The sequence below is a fragment of the Eschrichtius robustus genome, chromosome 8 (assembly GCF_028021215.1).
Source record: "Eschrichtius robustus isolate mEscRob2 chromosome 8, mEscRob2.pri, whole genome shotgun sequence".
In the NCBI taxonomy this organism is placed as follows: Eukaryota; Metazoa; Chordata; class Mammalia; order Artiodactyla; family Eschrichtiidae; genus Eschrichtius; species Eschrichtius robustus.
The window spans coordinates 119,240,819-119,254,875 of NC_090831.1; the positions used below are offsets into that span (position 1 = coordinate 119,240,819).

The 14,057-nt window shown below is 51.6% G+C and overlaps 1 protein-coding gene across 1 annotated transcript; it reads right to left on the minus strand.

Moving 5' to 3' along the window:
• Positions 1-3,153: 3,153 nt before the first annotated feature.
• Positions 3,154-8,720, minus strand: NOBOX (NOBOX oogenesis homeobox). Its single transcript, XM_068550248.1, has 6 exons — positions 8,696-8,720; positions 6,545-7,099; positions 6,015-6,121; positions 5,579-5,691; positions 4,153-4,457; positions 3,154-3,455 (listed from the first exon to the last, which is right to left on the minus strand). The coding sequence occupies exons 1-6, from the start codon at positions 8,718-8,720 to the stop codon at positions 3,154-3,156; spliced, it is 1,407 nt and encodes a 468-aa protein (XP_068406349.1).
• Positions 8,721-14,057: the final 5,337 nt, after the last annotated feature.

Consider the following 14,057-nt stretch of genomic DNA (forward strand, 5'->3'; position numbering starts at 1 on the left):
TTGCTTCCATGTCCTGGCTATTGTAAATAGAGCTGCAATGAACATTTTGGTACATGACTCTTTTTGAATTATGGTTTTCTCAGGCTATATGCCCAGTAGTGGGATTGCTGGGTCGTATGGTAGTTCTATTTTTAGTTTTTTAAGGAACCTCCATACTGTTCTCCATAGTGGCTGTATCAATTTACATTCCCACTGCCCATTTTCTGATTGGGTTGTTTGTGTTTTTGATATAGAGCTGCATGAGCTGTCTGTATGTTTTAGAGATTAGCCCCTTGTCAGTTGCTTTGTTTGCAAATAGTTTCTCCCATTCTGTGGGTTGTCTTTTCGTTTTGTTTATGGTTTCCTTTGCTGTGCAAAAGCTTTTGAGTTTAATTAGGTTCTGTTTTATTTTTGTTTTTATTTTCATCACTCTAGGAGGTGGATTCAAAAAGATATTGCTTTTTATGTCAGTGTTCTGCCTGTTTTCCTCTAAGAGTTTTCCAGTATTCGGCCTTACATTTATGTCTTAAATCCATTTTGAGTTTATTTTTTTTAATTTATTTATTTGGCTGCGTTGGGTATTTGCTGCGGCATGCAGGATCTTTTTCGCACAGCACGAGCTTCTCTCTAGTTGTGGCACGCGGGCTCCAGAGCACAGGGGCTCAGTAGTTGTGGCACTCGGGCTCTCTAGTTGTGGTGCACAGGCTCTAGAGCACGTGGGCTTAGTTGCCTCATGGCATGTGGGATCTTAGTTCCTTGACCAGGGATCAAACCCACGTCCCCTGCATTGGAAGTTAGATTCTTAACCATTGGACCACCAGGGAAGTCCCCATTTTGAGTTTATTTTTGTGTATGGTGTTAGGGAGTGTTCAAATTTCATTCTTTTACGTGTAGCTGTCCAGTTTTCCCAGCACCACTTATTGAAAAGACTATCTTTTCTCCATTGTATATTCTTGCCTCCTTTGTCGTATGTTAATTGACTATAGGTGCATGAGTTTATCTCTGAGTTTTCGATCCTGTCCCATGGGCACCACTCTTAAAAGGAACATCCACAAACTCATATTCATTCAAAGAGAGGAATTTAAGGTGGTAAAGAGTGAGACCGGGCCACTTCAGGCCAGGGCTCTGAGGAATGACATACAGTCCTCAGATTTTGTGATATTAGGTTTATTCTTTGTAGCACGTGGAAAGCAAAACTCAGATCAGTTAAACAATATTGACTTCCTCCTAGTAGAAGAAAGAACTTCATAATAATTAAAGCTTTCAAACATTCTGTAGGCTCTTGTGTAAAGGAGCTAGCCGCCCCCTCCTTTGCAGCCCCCCTAGAAAATCAAGACTGAATGATCCTCCATCAGTGGTGGTATAGAGATCATTCCTGCATTTGCCAGGTGGTTGGACTTGTCAGCTTAGGATTCTATGCTTCTAAGAAGTTTTCACCATTTTCTCTTTGTTTGGTCTATCATTCATTCTCAATTCTCAATTAACTCATTTTGTTTTCAGTATACTATGGGATTGCCTAACACTTTCAATCTAATTGTTGCATATAAGCACAGATCTTAAAGCCCATCATCCTTAAATTCTTAGCTTTAGATACCTACTGTTTTGCTATCCATACAAGGCGTTACTTATCTGAGCGGCAGGAACCTAAATCAGTTAAGGTCTGGAGGAGAAAACATCCAGCCTCCTCGTAGGGCTTTGAAAGCAGCAGTATGTTGTGGTGACTGATGGCAAGAGAGGAAAAATAGCATGGAATTGAACAGTTGTTGTTTTTTACCCCTTACATAGAAGAATCTTTTCCCCTTACGTACGTCTGTTTTTAGGCTGCTCATTTCATGGGCATCATGAGACAAAATGTGAGAACAAAAGAGAGATGTATATTTTAAAAGAAAGACCTAGTTACATCACAATATAAGACATTTACTGTTTCAGTGTATATGTTGCAATCCCTAAATTAAGGCTACTGGAGCCCAGCTATTAGGATCCTTGTGTGGCAGTAAATACTAGTGCAAAGCTACTAAATACTGTTGGCCTTTAAAACCCTACACAGATACCCGGACATCCGTTTGTGTAGCTAAGACACTTCTCCATTTCTAAATATTTTTCCTTTTCAGTTCTCATGAGCCATGACGCTAGAACTAGTATGATGGATTTAAGTTAATAATTGCTTGTAATACATGTTTAAAAAAAAAAATTGTGTATTTTCCAATGATCGTAGCATTGGAGGTCCGGAATGGCACCCGATGTACACTCGTCAAATGCACAGTGAGGTGGTTTGAATCAACAGCCCTCAAATTCTAGGTATTTGGGCACTGCAGGGTCATCAGATGTGGGTGCTAAATTTGTGTCTATAAACATATATAAAGATATATATAAATATAAATATATAAATATATATTTTTATATATATATATGAGCATCCTCTTCTTGGTCCTCCCACCCCTCGTTCCCCCCCCCCCGCCCCCCCCACTCCAGAAAAAACCACCACTGGGAATATAAAAGTCATGGTTCACAATTCTAGAGGCTTAACCTAAATAGCCTTGAGCTTCTCTCGGTAATCCTACCACTGCAGGGCCCTAATTCCAGAGAAGGGCCGGGGCTCAGGTTTGCTCAGGCTCAGTTCTGGGTTTGGGACTAGAACACGGTTTAATGGCAGGAGCAAAGACGAAGTCCTAGAGGCAGGAGACGGGAGGGTGCCAGGCTCCATGTGATCCTAACCCCACGGGGACCTCGCCTGGGCCGCCCAGGACGCAGCTGGTCAGCTGAGTGGAAAGCAGGGACGAGCACGGCGGTCCTCACTGGCGTGAGAGGGGAGACACATCATCACAGAGAGAAACCCAAGAGTAGACCAGTTTACTGCTTACAGTGGACACTGTGGCTCATCCGTGTAGCAAGGAAAGGAAACAACACAAACTGATACAAACTTCGGAGGTGATACAGGCCACCCTCTTTCTTCAGGGCCACCATTCAGAGGTGTGGGGAAAGGGAAGGGCCAGGCCTCTTCCTTCTCAAATCAATCAGCGTCCAGCAAGATGAGCCCACAGAGGGGGGAAACGCGCTACCTCCACCCCCATCCGTAGAGTCCAGTCTCTCCTAACAAACACTTCAACCGCCGTCTACTCTGGGGCGTCCCAACCCTCCCCAGCAGGGTGGCCTCTTCACTCCGCGGCTGCAGCACTAGGGGCCGTGGCTGGTCTGGTCTTCCTCTCGGCCCTCCTCAGGGGCTGAGGGCAGCTCCACGGCGGCGGCAGGCAGCTCCTCTTGGGCCTTGCTGAGTAGGGGCTCAGATCCGGGCCTGGTCCCTTCAGGCAGCCGGGCGAGGCCTGGAGAAGGCTGCCTGCTCGAAGCCTGAGCACAGGGGGCCGCAAACAGATCCAGGAAGTAGCCGTCCCCTCCCGGGGGGCCCCCCAGAGCTTGCGGACAGAAGGAACTGGGGAAGGGCAGGTCTGGCAGGCAGGGGTCATTCCAGGGGACTGTACCTGTGGGATCAAAAAGCACAACAAAGAGTAAGTAGGATGACGGGTACCCACCACGTTCAACGTGTTCTGTGACAGAGTCCCCTCCCTGCTCCACAGAAACACGGGTTAGGACCCTGGAGCGAGTCTCCCCGCAGGACCAGGCAGGCTCCTGTCTCGAGGTCCTACGGTTGGGTAACAGTGACACAAAGTGGACCGTGGGTCAGGCCGAGTGGGTGCCCTCTCACGCAGGCAGGAGACTGGGAACCAGCATCTCTTCTTCCCCTTCTGCTGGAACTGAGTCCTCCTAAGATGGTCACTTCCAGGATTTCAGGGTCCAGGTGGCCCATCGGATACTCACATCAGCTACCATCTATCCTGTGCCAAGTATTCCACGCGTGTTGTTCCTAATCCAGACCAAGCCCTCTAAGATATGGGAATATTATCCCCGTTTCAGAGTCCAGGAACCTCAGGAGAGCCAACAGCTGAGCTGGACCTTTAAACTTTGCTTTTCCTCACTCCAAAGCTCTCTTGCTGATTCTTACTCTGCTCTGAAACCTCCAAGAAACTTGAGGAAGAAGAGCTTCGTAAAGACAAGCGGTCTTTCTTTAAGTAACAGTGATTCACTCACCCCCGTGCCTTCCCTCCAGCTCATGAGGTTCTCTCCCTTCTCACCATCCTCAGTCACCAAAGGCCCCTTTCTCTTCCAGCCCCGACTCACCCATGTTCCCGGCAGGTGGCTGCAGCAGGATCTGCCCTGATGGAGGGCCTGGGAAGTAGCCCTGGGATGTGCCCCCGCTGGGGCCATAGGACAATGTAGACAGAGAGTCTTCCAGCAGTGGAGGGGTCAGGGAGCTGGGCATGTGGAAGGGGAAGGGGTGCAGGTATGGAAACTGGGGCTGGGGGTGTTGGAAAAGCTGGGTCTGTGGAGCCTGGGAGAACTGGAACGGTCCTGGCTGGCTGCCGGGTTGGTATTCCTGGGGTTCCAGCTCCTCCAAGTACGAGCAGGCGGGGGGTGGCGTGACGCTGAGAGAGACAGAGGAGTATTTGGTGCGGCTCAGGTGGCGGCCCCATTCCTACGGCGCAGCGAGGCTCCCCTCCCCACCTCCACGACCCCAGACCTGCCGCCGCCTGTTCTCTCTCCTCCTGCTCTAGCGTCTCAAATTTGCGCCTGCACTACTGCTGTGATGTCCTAGATCCTTCACACCCCAATCCTCATCACATTTACTACTCCTTGCTTCTCTCAGTTACCCTCCCCCCTCCCAAGCTCCGTCTATCTTTCCTCCTCCTGTACCTCCCCCAGGATAAGTCAAGTACCACCGCCATTAGGTTGCGTACCTTGTCCCCCACGGCCCACAAGGGCCATCCTTGCGGCTGCTCTCGTTGCCTGGGGTATCCAGCAGCAAAGACATCAGCTGGGAGGTGTGCATGGGGCCGAGGGGGAAAGGAAGGTTGGCTCTTCGGACAGGTGGGGGGCTGAAGAGTGGTGGGGTCACGTCCACCCTCTGGGCACCCTCACTCTGTTGGGTCGGGGCCAGAGTCTGGTCAGATGTCAGCAGCATGGAGGGCTCTAGGAACAGAGGTCAAAGCGGGGGTTGTAAGAGTACGAAAGTGGGGGGCAGCCTTGGCAGCGCTGGGTGTGGCCCAAGTGCACAAAGCCCGGGTCCCCCTGAACAAAACCGTGGGGAGCTCCGGCCACTCCCAGGTCTTTCAAGAAACAGCCCTTTGACTCTGCCGTCTTCCGCACGGCTGTATTCCCCAGACAACCCTCGGAAGGTGGTTAGCTCACCTGGAAGGGGATCCAGCGGGGACTCCTGAGCGAAGGTCCCAGGCTCCCGGTCCGCGGGCACAGCAGGTGGCGGTCCGGCTGCAGAGCTGGAGGGAGACGAGTGAAGACTGTAGCTCGGGCAGTCCCTGGATTCAGACTGGGGCTTCAGTGTAGGGAAAGGGACCCAGATTTCCAAACTGTGCCTCCTACAAGGCACTGGGCAACTTCCCAACCCCACGCAGTCAAAATCCCCCTAACTATTAGCCAACACCTCCCTATACCCAGCCTTTCAGTCCCTTCTCCCCCTAGAGCCCAGGATCCCAGCTTAGCCCCCAGTTCCTGCCCACGGGGACGGGCCAGGAAGAGGAGAAAGTCTTACCTGCACTGGTTGCTGGTGGGGCTGAGGGCGGGGCCACCAGTAGCGTCCTTGCTCTCCTTCCCAGTCATTTTCTCCACTTTTCGCCACTTTGCCCGGCGATTCTGGAACCACACCTGTAGGGGAGAGACACCCGAAGAGCTTGAGAAACAGGGTAGAGCCTGAGGCTCAGTCCTGCTGTCCCATGATGTCTCCGTGACTGCAGGAGGTCACTGCACCACTCAGATTGGCAGGGAAAGGTTCATCGAGATGGCCTCTGAGGCACTTTCCTCTTCTCATATTCTAAGGCTGTGGCAGTGTGGAAACAGGCAAGAGCACAGCCCCGTCTGAGGCCTCACCCCAGCCCCTGCCCAGGAGGTGCTGAGCACTTGTTTGGCTTTCCCAGAGTGCCGGCGCGTGGGTTCTCCTCCCCCCGAGACCGAGGGCCAGTGCCCTTTACCATGATGCGTTGGGGGGTGACTCCCACCGTCTGGGCAATCTCCCGGCGCTTATCGCTGTCTGGATAGTGGTCTTCTTGGAAGAGCCTTTCTAGCTCCTCCAGCTGGTCTGGAAGAAGAAGACACTGGCTTGAGGATGAACACCAGCGATGCGGGAGCAGAGGAGAGAAACAGATGCCCTCCAGATGGGACCGCTGTCCCCAACCCGAGGGCCTCCCCAGAGCCCTGCGACTAAGTTCCCCATTGGGCTGGGGCCTCCTCTCTCTCAGGCTTTGTGGCAGGGAACTGTGTGGTGTTTACTTTCCTGCCGCTTTCTACCCTGGGCCCAATTCCATATTCTGATGAGAAAACCCAACCTTTCCCTCTGAGGTCAGAGGTCATGGCCTGCACAGGTCAAGAGAGGACCCAGCCAAGGTGACGTACAAACAAACCACACCCCTCTCTCCTGGGGCTGCTGCATTCTCTGTTGAGCCCAGCTTTCCCAGAGGTGACGCCAGGCCCCCTAGGTTTCCGCTCACCTTCAGGGACTTACCCGAGCGGTACAGAGTTCGCGTCTTTTTCCGGCCCTGGCAGGTGACTTCCGGGGACTTCTTCTGGTCTGTGTTTTGGCTGCTCTGGGCCAACGTGCTGAGGAGGTTGGCCAGATGGCAGGAGCCCCGGCCTGACCCACAAGGCACTGGGTTGTACGTGGCCCGGGCTGGGTTAGCGACACTGGGAGAGGCCGTGGAGTCCAGACCCACAGCGTTAGGCTTCTTCTGCTTACCGGCGGCTGGAGAGTAGGGCCTCTTGCCCAGCTTCCCCTCTCTCGCCGGGAGGGGGTGCCCTTCCCCCGGAGGCTGGGGTCTAGGCGGGCCCAGGGTTCTGTCTTTGCGGACAGCCCCTGAGCCCTGGCGCTGGCAGGCTCTCTCAGCACCGGCCCCAGCTACTTCTCCAGGGGCCTCTGATGGCTGCTTCTCCCCGGGAGCAGTGCAGGAGAGGGGCACGTCCTCACTTGGGGCTTCCCGAGTGTGGGGGGCTGAACTCTGCAGGGGTTCCTCCTCCTCCTCCTCCAGCCTGGCAGCCGGGGGCTTGTCTCCGCCCTCCTGACCTGTGGAGAGCCAGCACCCCCTGACCTTAGCTCGGGAGAAGGAAGAGCCTGGTCTGCAACGGGTGTTCTGTTTGATCTGAAGCTTTCATTTGTCCACTTATCAAATAGGGTAATCTTTCCAGGCGTACCTTCCTAACTCGGCTACTGTGAGGATCAAATTAGATTATCCCACAGCTTGGAAAAGCAAAAGCAAATAGATGCAGCCACGAAGGGCCTGAGCTCGCGTACCTAGACAGTAGGGGTGCAATCCTAATTTGGGGGGAACTTACTCTCTGTGAGTTCCCTGTTTTCTCCCGGAGACCTGGAATGTGAGTTTGAGGGACAGGCATCTATTCAGGGGTCTCTAGGGGACAAATGTTGGGGTGGACTGGGAAGAGAGAGAGAAATCCATGGAGACTGTGCTGCTTCTCAGACTGGACCTCGTTTCTGCGGCAGACACAGGCGTCAGTGCTCAGAGCAGGGACACGGCGGGACCGAGTGGTCTCCAGCAGCCCAGGCAAGGACATCAAAGGAGCTAACAGGAAAGTCCACCCTGACCTCCCACAGAACCCACTCTGTCCTCGGCCACCCTCCTCTCCCTCATACACACCCCCATCCCCTCCCTGCAAAGCAGAACCTCACTCGGGGGCCTCGGGCCCAGGTGAGCGCCCTCCTTTTACAGGTAAGGAAGAGTGACCTGGCTGGCACTGAAAGCTCCTGTCACTCATCCTCCAAGCTTGTCTGTCCTTCTCTGAGCTATGACTGATTCATCAGGAGTTTACCGCGTCCCAGGCATTGTGCTAGGCACCTTTCAAAGATTAGTCCAGCATGCATTTAATCCTTGTGAGGAAGGCATATTTATAGCTCATTCTAATAGGAAGAAACGTGGAAGAGAAAGCTGAGTGATTTGCCCAAGCTCACACGGCGCAGTGCTCTTGATCACTAGACAGAGTCCTTCCTGGGGTCACCAACCCCGCCCCCATTCCCCTCCCAACTTATTCATAACCTCCAGATCCCAAACCGTCTCAGCTCAAGGAGCTGCTTTATCATTTCTAACTACACTGGAATATTTTTAAGTGGATGCCCACTGGGGACTAGGAGCAAGGGTTTTTTTAATGAAAGTTGCGTGAGATAGAAGGTCTTAAGGAACGACTTTCTAACAACGTGTAAGAAAGATGTAGGTCATGGGCTAAGGCGCTCGCTTTGTCAGATTGTTTCCTAGGGTACAAGCTGGTGAAAGGGGTTTGCAGGCCTTCATGGCGGCACGAAGCGGCGAGGCTGGATGGTGAAATGGGGAAGGAGGGACAGACGGGTTTTACAGCATTTTAGGAGCGCTTGTAGCCTAGCAAGCCCGGTACACAGTAGGTGCTCAATAAATGCGACGTATCCGGGTGATAGGCCCCGGTTAGAAAGGTGACGGGTGTGGGAACCTAGAGCAGAAGAATCGCGGCCCTGCTTTTCTTCTCTTCATCCTTGGAGATCCGAACGCCAAGGATGGGGGCCGCGGCGTGGTGGGCTCCCTGGCCCCCTGCCCCCTCCAGCCCCTCTCAGCTCCCCTCCAACACCCACCCTCGTTCTGCCGCTGGGCCCCAGCCCCTCAGGCCCCCGCGCACTCACCCCGCGGCTCCGGGCTGGGCTCCATGGCCTGGACTCCGGCACGCGGCCGCCGGGCTGCTTGCGCGCCGCCTAATGAAGCCTCGCGCGCGGGCAGGTGTGCGGAGCTGCGAGCCGGGGTGGGGGTGGGGGGGGCCCGCGTCCTCACCCCGCCGCCGGCGAGGCCCACTCGGGAGGGCGGTGCGTGGGGCAGCTGCGGCTGGCGAGGCCCGGGGGCCACGCCGCTTCCCGCCCCCGCCGAGGCCCGAGCCGCGGCAGGTGCTGGCTCCGCGGTGGCGGCGGCCCCTCCCCGGTGGGTGGGGGCTGCACGCGGGGCGTGGGCGAGAGCCCGCCTCCGGGGTCGTGGTCGGGAGGCTCGGCCTGGAGGGCCAGGGCGTTCGGCTGGGGGAGGGGGGGCAGCTCCCTGGGCCGGACTTGGCAATGGGCTTGGTGGCGCCTTTGGCCTTGGAGACAGAGTCCTTCCTTGTGAACTGTGGAAGGCGACTTGGGGAGCCACTTATCAAGGGAACCCCAAACCCTTAACAAGGGTTGCCCGTCTCCCAGCTGCATCATTGAGGTTTCCCCAAGCTTCAGGATTACTGAGCCCTCAAGACCCCCCCCGTGCCGATGGGAAGGTCCGTGGAGCACGGAGCTGTCCTCGAGGATGAAAGCGAGCTGGAAGAACCCAGGCTGCAGGGTGAAGTGGACACCTCTTGAATGGGACACAGTTGCACGCGCACGGGAGGCCGCAGGTAAGCCGGGAGAAAGTACTAGCTCGTCAAAGTTTTGTCTCATGTTTCCACCCACTTGATATCAATTTTTCTGGCTGAGAATGAAGGGGCGTCTCGTAAGGGAGATCTCACAGGTGTGACCTTTACGACTCCCAGTTCCTGGAATGTTTCTTGTCTGTTTATAACATAATTTCAGGATTTAAAATCTCATGGCCTCTTTCTTCCATCTGCCCTTGAGTGGGAGGTGCTGGCCGGATTGAAACAGGTGCTTGGTGCTGGAGGTTTGGGGGGAGGGGGTGGTCCAGAATACAAATCAGGTGTTTTGCTTTTAGGATTTTAAAAGACTCTGGACACCACGTGCTTTCGTGCTGTAATCACCTACTGGTACGTTTTCCTGTGCCTTAAATTCCTTTCAGGGGTTTGGCCTACACACCTGAACTTTGGAGAATTACGAGTTCTTTCTGAAATATAAAAATTATAAACGAGTTAACTCCGTGACAACATGACCAAAATTCCAGGCATCTGGTGTTTCATTCTGACTCCTGTAAGACTAATATCCTCTAATAAATGAGGGATTTAAAAATGGGGCCCAGTTTCAGCTAGAAAGGAAGCATTCTAGGCCATGTGAGCAAGGAATGGGGGGCAGTGAAGTCGCTTTCTTTGTGAAACCGTCGTTTGGTGGTGACATGGTGGTAAATGGAATGCAGTAGTCTGCTTGATTAAACATTTACAGCACACCTACCGTGTGCCAGGCACTGTGCTGCAAGTCACTTCCTGCCTGCAGAAGCTTACTGGCAGAGAGGGGATTAGAACAGTGACACAAGTAAATGGACAGTGTCCGTAAAGGAGGTCGGTGGTGAGTTAGAAGGATGCACGGAGGAGTAGGAAGCTCTGCTGGGCTCGGATTGGGGGTGGGGCAGGAAAGGCCTTCTTGGAGAGGGTGACACATGAGCTTTGAGCTGAAGTTTAAGGGAGAGGCATTCTTACCATGTCACAGCCCTGCTTAAACCCTGAAGTGGCCCTTGCCTGCCTGTGTGATAAAAACCAAGCTCCCTAACCAGGAGAGGAGACTTCTGAGGTCTGGTCCTTTCCTCTGAAGCCTCAGCTCGCCTGCTTCCCACACCCAAGTATTCCAGTTTTAATGTCTCTTTTGACCTAGTGTTTTTCCCCTGAATCAGAATTTCCTAGAGAATTTGTTTAAAATGTGGCTTCCAGGCCCCATCCCCAGAAATTTTAATTAGTATGTCCAGAGAAGCATCCTGAGAGTGAAACAAGCCCCTCAGGTGATTTTTATTCACGTTAGAGTTGGAGACACTCGTAGATCTGCAAAAACAAAGTCAACTAGAACCATCCCGGGGGATGGAAATAGGGAAAGTGGATGGTGGGGGAAGGAGATGACCTGTTGTCCTTTACTGAGGTGTCTGCTGCAGTGAAAGCGGGTCACAATTAATTTCTTAATAGGTTATCCTATCTCATTAAATTAAGAATAAATCATCCTTCCCTGCCATCACTTATGCTGTATTTCCTCTCACCGTCTCTTTGCCCTCTGCCTGGGTGAAGGTCAGAAAAGCAAAGACTCAAATCACCCATAGACTGGACACCACCCTTACACAAAACTTTGAAAGATACAGAGTCTAACCGTATAAAAGAGTTTGCTCTGAGACTTAAGGAATTGAAAATGTTGGCATTTTCTAAACACATAAATAATTGAATTTGTTGGGCGTGGGCTATGACATTAGGGAAATCGAAGCTTTCTCTTTCTCTTTCTTTCCTCCCTTCCTCAGTCTTGATATTCTTGCCTTGTTGTTTTGTGGTTTTTTTTTTTTTTTTACAAATGATATCGTTTTCTTTATTTACATGAAAATTTGATTTAATGGCTGCAAGTGAATTTGGTCTAAGAAGGCTTGGGATAGTGTCTTGACGTGTTTGGTTGAAAAGGGATTGTACTTAGGATATATGCTGTGGAGAGTGCTGTCTTTCAGATAGGGAAGGGAGGCTGCTCTTATTGGGAGGGTACAAAGATACTGTTTTAGGGGTACTTGGAAATATTTATTTCTAAGACTTGGTACATGGCATCTTCATGATCTTCAGGCATGTTCATATACCAACCTTGTTTAGAGGGAAGGATTTTTTTTGGTGGGGGGCGGTGCGTGGAGGGGAGGAGGTTGTCCTTAGTTTTCAGAGCCAAACTATAAATCACCACTTCCACCCTCTTAGCAAGAGCCATTTATTCCAACATCTTTTTCTTCTCATGGATAGGAGAATGACAACAAAAAAGAACAGGTCTGATGCTACTAAAGGGTATAATTAATCTTTTTTTTTTTAAAATAAATTTATTTATTTATTTATTTATTTATTTTTGGCTGTGTTGGGTCTTCGTTTCTGCGCGAGGGCTTTCTCCAGTTGCGGCGAGCGGGGGCCACTCTTCATCGCGGTGCACGAGCCTCTCACTATCGCGGCCTCTCTTGTTGCGGAGCACAGGCTCCAGACGCGCACGCTCAGTAGTTGTGGTTCACGGGCCTAGTCGCTCCGCGGCATGTGGGATCTTCCCAGACCAGGGCTCGAACCCGTGTCCCCTGCATTGGCAGGCAGATTCTCAACCACTGCGCCACCAGGGAAGCCCTATAATTAATCTTTTTTTTTTTCCCCATTCTGTGTAGAGTTAACCACACAATTAGTTTAAGCAAGTGAAATAAGATTCTTTGTCCTTCCTCCCTCCCTCTCTATAATAAGAAAAATGACCAGTAGAAGGTGGTTGACTGGGAAAATTTTTCAAAGCAGAGACACAGGGTAATTCATTCTTGTCCTGCATGCCACTCCTGGGAGTAGGCAGCAACAGGTCATTGGAAATCCTGGGACCAGAGGCAAGAATACGGTTGTGAAAGGCAGAAATCTGAACGGGCCCTGGGTCGGGAGATCACCTTCCCAGCAAACACGGGAGGTAAAGGCCCCAGGAAACAACCAGGAGGAGAAGCACCCTCCAAGGCAGGGGAGGGCAAAGGGAAACCGGAGTTCATCACAGGTTCGGGGACCAGGACGTCCTGAGCCTGAAGGAGGCCCTTGGCCGGATGATCAGATAAACGCCATGGGCTCACCATGACAGAGCTGAGGGTGCCAGTGACGGGGGAGACACGGGGAGTTGCCAAAGTCTCTGCAGAGCTGCTTCCTTTGGAAACCCCGGGAAAGGCTGGCTGGAGGTGACGGGCATTGAGAACACCTGGCTAGAGCAGAAGCTGCCCTGGCGGGGAGAAAACAGGTTCTGGCGTGAGTGAGCCTGGTCACTTCTAATCCCCGTGCCCCAGACTCCCGAGATTTCATGCATCTAACAAGAATAGTGACCGTGTCTGAGCAACGTAGTTGCTGCTGCTAGTTTTTAATCAGGCCGTCCTCCTAATAAATCACTCTTGCTTGTGTTTTGTAATTTACAAAGTACTTTCCCTTCCATTCGAATCCCCTCCTGATGTACCTATGTTTTGGAGACAGACTATCTTCTTTCTGCTCTGCTCTGGTCTTCTCCAGGATTGCAAAGCTGTAATGCTAACTATAGCCCGGCATTCAAGACCCCCTCAAAACCCAGCCCGGCCTTCCCTCATTCTTCATCTGGGGCTGCTGTTCCTCCTCCTCCTGTCACCCCACTCACACACCCTCGTCTGGTCTCCTCATGGTCTCCTCTCGTTCTAATCTTGTGGTCCTCTCTCAGAATGGCCCTCGCCTTCTCATGCCTCGGGACCACAGAGCACATCGTTTTATAGGCCCGGAACATCGTCCCTTCCCTTTTATTTCTGTAAAAGTCTTACTCATACTTGAAAGCCCAACCCAAATAATCTCTCTCCTGTGAAGCCTATCCTAGCTTTCCACCGCCAGGAGGAACTACTCCTTCCCGTATCCTCCCACCGTGCCGTGTGTACCTTGATACTACATCACCTAACACAGGCTGACCTGATGAGAGCTCTGTATGTTCTCCACCGGATGGTGAGCTCTTACATGTGTTAACATACATCGGTTCACGCCAGGCACTTTCTACTTGCTCTACAAACATCAACTCATTGAATCCTCACGACAACCCTATAAGGTTCTATTGTTAGCCCCATTTTATCGAAGAAGAAGCTGTGACACAGAAAGCTTAAGTGCTTTGCCAAAGATCACACAGCTGGTAGGTGGCACACCCAAGATCTGAACCCGGTTGGTCTGGTTCCCGGCCATACTCCTAACCACTAGGCTTTCCTGTTTATGTCATTTATATTTGCGTCAAGATCCTCCAGGGAACTGAATGTCAATATGATGACATAGTATGAGTGTGTTTCGTGTTTGGTAATTGCAATCATTGTTGCTTTTTTTGTGGTCATCCATTTACAATGCTTGGTGTCAGTCTATTTATCTCTTGTACAAATAAAATACAGTGTGTGTGTGTGTGTGTGTTTGTGAAAAAAATAGTACAAAGTTTCAGTTATGCAGGATAAGTTCTGGAGATCTAATGTACAGCCTGGTGCCTGGAGCTAACAGTGTGTATTGTATATATAAAATTGGTTACAGGGTAGATCTTATATTAAGTGTTCTTATCCTACACACAATAATAATGATAAAGGGGTGCGAGGGAACTTTGGGAGGTGATGGAAATGTTAACGGCCTTGATGATAGTGATGGTTTCATGGTCA